The 9269-nt window shown below is 53.7% G+C and overlaps 1 protein-coding gene across 1 annotated transcript; it reads left to right on the forward strand.

Annotated features, from left to right (window-relative positions):
* The first annotated feature begins 2514 nt into the window (after positions 1-2514).
* On the forward strand, positions 2515-8913 carry Pwwp4 (PWWP domain containing 4). Its single transcript, XM_003462189.5, has 2 exons — positions 2515-2714; positions 6507-8913. Exon 2 carries the CDS (start codon positions 6872-6874, stop codon positions 8843-8845), a length of 1974 nt encoding a protein of 657 aa, XP_003462237.2. The 5' UTR covers positions 2515-2714; positions 6507-6871; the 3' UTR covers positions 8846-8913.
* Positions 8914-9269: the final 356 nt, after the last annotated feature.

Consider the following 9269-nt stretch of genomic DNA (forward strand, 5'->3'; position numbering starts at 1 on the left):
CTCTGTAGAACTTGCATGCTAAGGGAATTTCAGGACTGGGACATTTTCAGTCTCACATGTGCTTCCTTAAATTTGGTGCCACCCCTCTGCTGAAGTGTGACTGGTGTTCAAAGAATGTAAATATTTTAACATATCCCACTTTGTGACTTTGACCACTTGCACACCTGCAGGAAACCATCACCCAGTGTAAGGTAATGAGCAGAGCCACCCTGCCACACAAGCTCAGGGCAGCCATGCTTGGGCGTGGAGATGGCCCATGCTGATGAGGATGAAATGTTGCTGGGTGTCACTAGGCAGGCACCCTGTGGCTAGGACCCATGAAAGCCAGGGGTACAGATACATCAGGGTCTTGGTGGGATGCCCCATGGAATGCTGGGGACCCTCTGGGGTATAAGGGGCCATCCTGCATCCTTCCCTTCTGGCTGGCCCCCTGTCATCTGGGGACAATTGGTTCCCTGGGTCAACATGTTAGCCGGGGGCTAGTGCATCCTTGAGAATTCAGGACAGATGCAGGTGTGGTCATTTCCCATGCAGATGGCTGCAGAGCTCCTGTGTCAACCTCGCCCTACCGTCCTCTCCTACCACCAGCACAGGCTCCTTGGGGTCTGAGGGGTGTGTCCCAGCTTTGCTCCCTACACAGATGCAGCAGCCTTGCAGGTGGGACCCAGGTCAAGGTGCATGGGGAAGGTGGAACTCCGCATCCAGTTCTGGGCAGAAAACAGGGCCAGCAGGGCCTCCAGGCTTACCTTCCTTGTCCCCCCCCACACACACACACTCCAGCGTACAGTCCACAGTTCCATGCCCTGCCTCCCTGAACAAACACCCCTACCTGATGAACCTATATAACATGACCTCATTCCTTTAGTGTGTCTCTGTATTCCACAGAGTCACTAGTTGTGTCTGGCATGGGAAGACCACAGCCATCGTGCCCATGGCAAAAAGCCTGAGCAAATCTGCCCAGGTCAGTGGGGAGGCTTAGGATCTGGAAATCAGTGACATTGAGTATCCGGATAAATGCAGACCCATACCAGAGAACCCTACAAGGATGTGCCCATGCCAGGGCACATCGTGTCTCACACCTTGGTAGGTGGGGCATCTGGGAAGCTCGGGTCCCTGGTCTTTGTTTGAGAGTGCACACGCGGCTGTGTTCCTCAACCCTGATGATGGGCCTGAGGTGCCCCATCTGGAGCTCCCACCCCACGGCATAGATACAGAGCTCCTGCAGCAGCGGTTCGGGACATCTGCAGTCCTGGCCCACCGTGTCTCATCTGGAGGATGAGACACTCTGACTCTCAGCCTGAAAGTCTGGTACACATGCTCCATACAGCGGTCCTAGGCCCCGGGCTCACTTCACCCCACCTACCCGGAAAACATGGCAGGTGTGTCTGCTGCACAAACCTTCTCTCAGCACAGAGCCCCCGAATGTCCATTAGGAAGACATTTTCATGATAAATGACAAAAATGGCACACTTCATTTGACCGTGGTTCTGTTTTTCTCCTCCATGTAGCAACAATTTAGAAAAGGATTGCACTTGGGAGGACAGTCCTTTTGCAGGATTAGCTGAGCAAGCTGTGGGATGATGTCATTAATCAGGGTAACCTCGGAGTGCAGTGTTAGCTAACACAAAAAGTCAAGGAGGGCTCTTCTGACAAGTATTCTTTGTAAATCACTGTGCAAGTCTTTCTTTCCAAACAAACATAGTCTTTGTGTGTTTATTTTAAACTTTTGTTTAACCTTTGCAGAAGGACAATGGAATAAAGACCTCATAAGCACTTGGAAATATATCTTATCGGATATTTGTACTTTAAATACTCTTTTGAACCACACGATTTGTACATTAGGTGTTCAACGGTGGCCTAAAGTACACTTTAACGATTTGCTCTGCTATAGAGAACGTTGTGTGTGTTGTCATTGTCATTTGATCACATGAGTTTCCTTAGTTATCTTTAATTTGTTGATGTGAGCAGTGAGAATGATTCTAAAGGAAGGGAGGTGAGTGTGCTCTATCACGTGGAGAAACTTACCGTGTGTGCAATATTAGGTGAAAGTAGGTGAAAGATGTTTGAATTTTGAAATATGTGCAGACTAAGTTTTATGTCCATTTTAACATCAGTATTTGCATTTTATTAATCAGGTTTATAGTTTCTAAAGTCGTGTTCTCTAGACTGGCAGTGCTCCAGTGTCCTCTAATCTAACTATTAGTATTATTTCAGGAATAAATCATAGAGTAGCAAACTTCAATTCAACATTTTATCTCATGAGAGAGGTATACTTGGATCCAAAATTCCTAAATTTCATATTTGCTTGTTGATAGCAAATTTTGTTGGGACCTGCGTGCTATGTCTGCGTCACAGGGGAGAGCACAGTGTGTCATCATCCTCTTATACTCCTTCCCCTGACACCTAGGTTGGCAAAACTCCCAGACCTAATGCCAATGCCAGGGAAATTTGGCAGTGGTGCCGCCCCCAGTCCTTCCTTCATTCATTGGAAAGAGTCGGTTGGACCTGCCTGAGGTGATTGGAGGACCATTCCTCCGAGTGTGCATTAGTACTTATTGGTTTCCATGGAAACCTAGCATCAAGGAGAGCTTTCAGATGACGTTTGTTTCTATGACAACCAGGACAAGCCACTCTTTCCTTCCTGGTGGCAGATGCATTCCCCAAGAACCCTGGCTGATTGAAGAAATGGAATGACTGTAGAAACCTCAGCACAAGTAGGTGCCTAACATCAACACACATGTGCATGTGTATGTGCTTGTGTGTGTGTGTGTGTGTGTGTGTGTGTGTGAGTGTGTGTGTGTGATCTTTATGAGATATTAAAGGCTCATGTCACTCCTGGCTGTGAGAAAGGCCGCTGGTTCCTGATGAAAGGCAGATTGAGGAGATGGTATAAGGCATTGTGTCCCCAGTCTCATCTTGCCCTAAAGCGACACCTGTTGTGTGTAGAGCTGTCATCTGAGTGTGTAAAGCTGAGATCCCAAAGTGTTTCTGAATTGATGCCTCTGTATCACAACTCCATTCCTGCTCCCTTAAGGATGTCACTTTACTCACGGCACAACTCCTGGTTGCTGGAGATTGTCATGTGTTCTTCAGGGAGACACAGATGAAGGTAGTGAACAGCAGCATACACGGGCAAGATTGGAGACCCCAGGCAAGGGCATGCAGCCAAGGCACAGCACAGATCTCATCCTGGGCAGGGAACCTGAGGCCTCAGGGGCCTGCTCTCCTGATGTGAGTGCATTGAGGTAAACTGAGGAGATGACAGGATGTCAGAAGCCTCTCTGGGAAGGACTTGAGCTCTTCCAGGGCAAGTGTGGGAGTGCATACTGGCCTTGGGCCTTCTACTGTGCTCTCTGCAGTGTCACAGTCTTTCCTGCCCATGCCGCGAGGTCCCTGCCCCCATTCATGCATCAGGAAGGAGCAGGTCCCAGCTATGTGACATGGGCCTCTCTCAGTCCACCCCCAGTGCTCTCCCTTACTCTGAGTCAGAGGCGCTACCAGCTCCACTGATACTGCCAGAAATTAGTGAGTTCTCACCCACAGGCCTCTGTCCGGATACCCCTATGCATGTGTCTCTGTCTCCACATGTGTCCCTGTCCCCTGTTTTTCTGCATCCCCCATCTTCCCCCTGCCACACTGTCTGCTTCCTAGACACACTATGCACAGAGCCCACCTGCAGAGGCAGCACTTGAGACCTCACTGGAAGGTGTGTGGACAGTGGCCCACAGCATGCTGCAGAGGAACCCTGAGCCACGAGGTGGGACATGGAATATGCTGTCTGGCTCACTCTCCCCGGCGGGCAGAGGTGCCACTGCAGTCTGAGAGCCAGTTCCCAAAGCAAGGTCCTCTGGCTGCCTGGGGAAAGTCCCCTGCTAAGTGGTGTCACGCTGAAAACACATGGCCCAAGGCTCAACTAGAGCTGGTCCTCTCCTGCATGTCCTCTCCTACAGGTGCAAGCATTCTTTGAGATTTGTCGTATTGGATAACAGAATCAGAAACTCAAGAGAACTGAAACTCGCGGGCATGGCTGATGCTAAACACTTCTGGGGAAGTGTGGAGCCCACGAGCAGGCATGAGGCGCACACGCTCCAGGTGTCTGCAGTCTCAAAGCCCAATCCATGTGTGTCTGGACTCTGTGGGGAGGGAGGACATGAAGCGTCCCGTGCGTGTTTCCTGAGATGCACCAGCAGGTCCAGGCGAGGGGTCAGTGCACCTAGCAGTCCTCTCCCTGTGTTCTGTGTCCTCAGGTGACTCCTGCATGCTGCAGTGCTGGGGGCTGCGCTTCCTTACTCAGAAGCCAGTGAGCCTGTGACACACACAGCCTCCTCTGAGAAGGCTTCTTGCAGGTTGCCCCCAAGAGGGTCTATTTCTGCCAGCACAGCTGTATCAGTTAGGGCTTACTAGAGGCACAGATTGAATATTCTGAGTGTATAAGGAGTTACAAAGCAGGCTTCCAACGAGCTGAAGAACCAGGTTGGGGGAGGATGCAAAATGAAGAGTCGGAGGAGCCAGTCAAAGGAAGAAGGCCCGGAGCTCACTGCAAAAGCTGCTGAGATTCTGTGTCGGGAAACCGAAAAGTCTGCCTGGACAGCTGAAGGAACCAGAATGAACATCTGAAGGTGTTGGCAAAGACTAGCACTCCCCTGGAGAAGAAAAGGGAAGCCGCCTTTCTTCTTCCTCTTCCTGTTCCTTGCAGTCTACAGGCTGGTGCCACCCCATCAGGGATGGGTCTTGCTTCCTCGATTGTGGCTTACATGTCAAGCGTGCTGACTCGCCCAGAGCTCTACTCATCTGCTGGGAGGTTTTTACTCAGGTTGCCCCGTCGCAGTTAATGACAACAGAAATTGAAAATATGTGTTTATGCATTTTGCCAAAGCTAATGAATCATGAAACTTGACTAGTTTTTTGCATGAGACAAAATATAGACAGAAGTTATAATAGAGATGTACGAGGAATGGAAAAACTGAAAAGCCTCCAGGGACTATTTAAAGATGGAGGAGTGGGAGAATAAGCTCTCAGGGGATGGAGGCGTGACCACCCTGCGCAGTTTATGACGTTGGAAAATCACTCAATGGATAGATAACATTTCCAAACACAGGAAACCAACCTGCAAGCACGTGCACAAATATGCTGTAAGGGATCGGGCATTTCTGAGAAGCAGCGTCCCAGTATGCTCCTGTGTGAGGAACTCTGCTTTCACACATCCTGTGGATGAGGGAGATCAGGGTGCTGGGAACGCAGGCACCGTCAGACTCAGAGTGAGCAGCTGTCACACGCTGCCTGCTTCTCATACCTTTCACAACACTTCACATTCTTCATAAACCTGAGAAGCTTTGTCTGACAATCAGATTCACCCCAACCCTGTTTCGCCTCAAGATGACTAGTTGCTAAGAACTCCACATGTCCAAGACTGAGGTTGTCACAAAAGGTGCAGTCCCGTCTGTCTTGGCCCAGAGGGGATTAGCATCCACTAGGAACCAGCCGGTGCAAATCTTTTGAAATGCCAAAGACAGAACTGAATGAAATTGGCAGCCAGGCTATGGGTGAGATTAGGCTCTCACCTGTATCCAAAGCCTTGCATTCTGCAAAGGGGACTGGGGAAGTGATACATAAGCCACCACCCAAATGGCCCATATTCCCGTATCTCAGGCTTTCCAGGTGACCATTGGGCCAGGGTCTCTCCTCTGGGGACCCTATGGTCCCCAGAAGAGGAGTGCACCTCAGAGGCAGCAGGTAGGGTGAAGAGTGCAGACACCCAGCTGGGAACCCAACCTCCAGCACCCTCTTGGCACTGGGCCAGCCCTTCCCATCTGGAAAGTATTTCTTGCAACAATTTAGTGTTGATATTTATGAGCATAGTTGTCTGGGCGTCTCCCTGTGCTGGCAGGGGTTTCCACGTAAGAATCAAGGATCTGATATCAGAAACAAACACTTTAAGCCAGGAAATATAAGCACAGACCATGGCCAGTGAGCGGCACCTGCCAGCATCCTTACTAACCACAGTAGCTATGAATCAATCACCTGGATGACCTCAGAGCAACCCTGGATTCCAGGTGCAAGATCCTGACCAGGACACCACACTGACATCTAGTTCCTGCAGGGAGTAGGTCACTCAGACATCCTGGGGTACATGTGCAAGGCAGCACTTCGTCAGAAAGGAAACAATGAATTGTTCTGCTCTCCACCTGGAAAGCCTGAGAAACCCACAGGCACCCCATGGACCACAAAATAACCTCGCCCCTAAAGGACACCCACGGCTGCACACAGGTGCTCTGCAATGCCGAGTACCCACGTTTGGAAGACTTGCATTTACACCATGACACAGCTCCTCCGGCACCTGCCCTGTGCTTCCCCTAAGCGCATGCCATTCGGGTGGTCCCTACGCGGAACGCATGCTCCGTATGTCTGTATTTTCTCTGTCTTCATTCTCACCAGCAGGGTGTTTGTCATCCACTGAAGGAATTTTCTTCTCTGATACACCTGTGCTCTCCTCTTCCATCCCCCAGTGCATGCACGTCCAGCACACCGCTGAAAACCCAAGTGCAAACATCTCCATGAGACTCGGGGAGGAGGCTGGCCTGTGGCGGTGGTGGCAGCGGAGGGTCCACTGCAGCCATGAGGCCAAGAACATGGGACAAGCACAGTGGAAAGAACGACTGGCCACAAGGGACAAGTAGGTGTGACAGCCAGGTGCCCTGCCTCTCTTTAATCACTTCTGACATCTAATACTTGCTGTGCAGCAGGACAGAACATGTGCGGCCAGACAATGTCTTGTCCTGAACTGCGACTTTTGAAACAAAGAAGCGGAAAAGGACCTTTTCTGTAGACACCCTAATCTTCTCTGTAGGTGAGAAAGTTAAAGAGCACAGCCATGAAACTACTAAGGATGTTTGAAATGGAAGCCATGGTGCCCCCAGGAGGGGTAGAGTGGAAAGTCCCAGCCCACCCAGGCAAGGAAACAGGGGAAAGGAGAGTCCTTAGGAAGTCCCTGGAGATCCTAGAGGAAATCCCACCACGGGGTGAGGGAAGTCATGGCCATGCACAAGGGGTCCCCACCTCCAAGGAGCCTCAGAAGGTTCCTGGAGAGCAAGCCACCCCACACTCTCCCCAAAAGCAAGCGAGACACAAAGGGGGCTCCCAGGCCCGGCGTAGGAGAAGGGGACACTCAGGGTCCTTGCCAGTGCCTTGGGGGAAGGAGGCTCCCCTGAGCAGGGAGACAGGCCAGGGGCACAAGGCCATGGCGCCTGCTCCCCCTGGGAGGCGAGGACCCACCCTTCCCAGCAGTACCAGCAGTAGCATCGTGAGTGCGAGCCCACAGGCCCTGGCAGCTTTTGGAATTGGGGCTCAGCACCAGGGCCTGGGAAAGCTGGACATGATGGCCATCGTATCCCTGTGTCGCCTAGACATCAAGCGAGGCCAATGCACACTCGGGGTGCAGTGTGCTCCATCCCGGCCTGCAGGAGTCATGCCCCCTACAGCCAGAGGGCTGAGCACAGAGGCCCAGAACACCAGCCCAGGGCCCCAGGCTGCAGCTTCCTCCCCTGGCCACACCTTCCCGTGCAGTATGCAGGACCCTGGCCTGGGAGCCTCCCCAAAACTAGGGTGGGAAGGGGTGACTGCGTCCTCCACATCCCCTGACCCAGCGCTGCAAGGCTCGCTGCGAGTCCTGCAGAGGAAAAGGAAGCTCCAGGCAGCAGGCCAGGAGGAAGGCCCGCCAGCTCCTGGGTCCACAAGGCCCTCACAGGCTGTCACCCAGCCTCAGCCCCAGCTCCAGCACCAGCACCAAAGAGCCAGCCCCACACCCCAGGGGCAGGCCACCAGCCTGGGCTCTACCTGCGCCCCCGCTACCATCGCCAGAGGCTCCGTGGTGTGGTACAAATGCGCGGAGCACCCCTTTTGGCCGGCAGTGGTCACCAGTGTCAGCCTCAGCCGGCAGATGGCCAGGGTGCTCTTGATCGAGGCCAACCTGTGCGGGGAGCGCAGCGGCATCCGGGTGCCTCTTGGCAGGCTGAAGCCCCTGGACTGTGAGGAGAAAGCAAAGCTGGTGCGCAGAGCCAGCAGGGCCTTCGGGCCCAGCCTCGCCTGGTGCCTCTCCCTGGTGGCCCACTACAGAGAAGGCCTGGCGCGAGGGTCTTTCCGGGGCTCCTTCCTGGAGTACTACGCGGCCGATGCCAGCTACCCCCTCCGCAGGGCTCTGCGAGGGGGACCAGGTCTGCTGCCCCTGTGCTTCCCTGAGGTCCACTACAGCGACCTAGAGGACTCTGAGGAGGAGCAGCAGGAGGAAGAGGACTCGCCACATCCCAACCAGGCTCTGGGTTTGAAGGTGCCCCGCAAGAGGCTGCTGCCCGACCGCACCCGGGCCGTGAGGGACCGCACCAACCAGAAGATAGTGGATTTCATCGTGAAGACCAAGGGCACCGACTGCCACTTGCTGGACATCGTGCAGGGCAGGAAGCCATCTCGCTGGCTGGAGGCCTTCTTGCAAGAGCGCAGGTACCTCGTCTGCGTGGAGACCTACCTGGAGGACGACGACCAGCTGCTCCTCGTGGCCCGACACCTACAGCGCCTCTGTGAGCGCACTGAGGAGCCCATGCTGGCTCTGCGTGCAGTGGACAAGGTGAGGCTGGTGATGGAGGTGCTGCTACCAGAGGCTGTGATCTGCTCCATCGCCACCCTGGAGGGGCTGGACTACCACGGCGCACAGGAAAAGTTTCTGCGTGGGCCCCTGGTGCACCCTCGAGAGAAAGAGCTGTTTGACAGGAAGATCAGGAGAGAGAGGAAGAAGAGATCCAGGGCCAGCGAGGAGCTGCTCTGCACCCCTCCTAAGTCTGCGCCCACACCCTAGTGGGGAACCCTCCTCCTCAGTCCGTGCACAGAGAGGCTGTGCTCACAATAAAAGCTCTGCACCCCTCCCTCACGTGTGTGTGTGTGTTGTACTTGGGGTTGTACCCAGCAAAGGGGAGCACCCAAAATATACGGGTGCCCTCCAGCAGGAGTCCTGGTCAGGGATGGCAGCTGCTCTCATCACTTGGACGGCTCAGTGAAAATTCCCTTCCCATCCTACACCCACCCGAGTTCGCACCCATGAGGTCCACTTGCAGGAATGGCTGTGGGAAGGAACTTCCCCGCCCTGCACGCACCCCCTCCCTGGCTCTGCCCCACACAGAGAGGCTCCCAGGACCCCTGCCTGGACCCTGCATGCCACAGGCTCATGGTCCTGCTCCTCCGCCATATGAACAGAGGACCTTGCTGCTCTATGGGGACCCGGT

Source organism: Cavia porcellus, unplaced genomic scaffold, assembly GCF_034190915.1.
Source record: "Cavia porcellus strain 051 isolate PalLab524CR breed Dunkin Hartley unplaced genomic scaffold, mCavPor4.1 scaffold_3, whole genome shotgun sequence".
Classification (NCBI taxonomy): domain Eukaryota; kingdom Metazoa; phylum Chordata; class Mammalia; order Rodentia; family Caviidae; genus Cavia; species Cavia porcellus.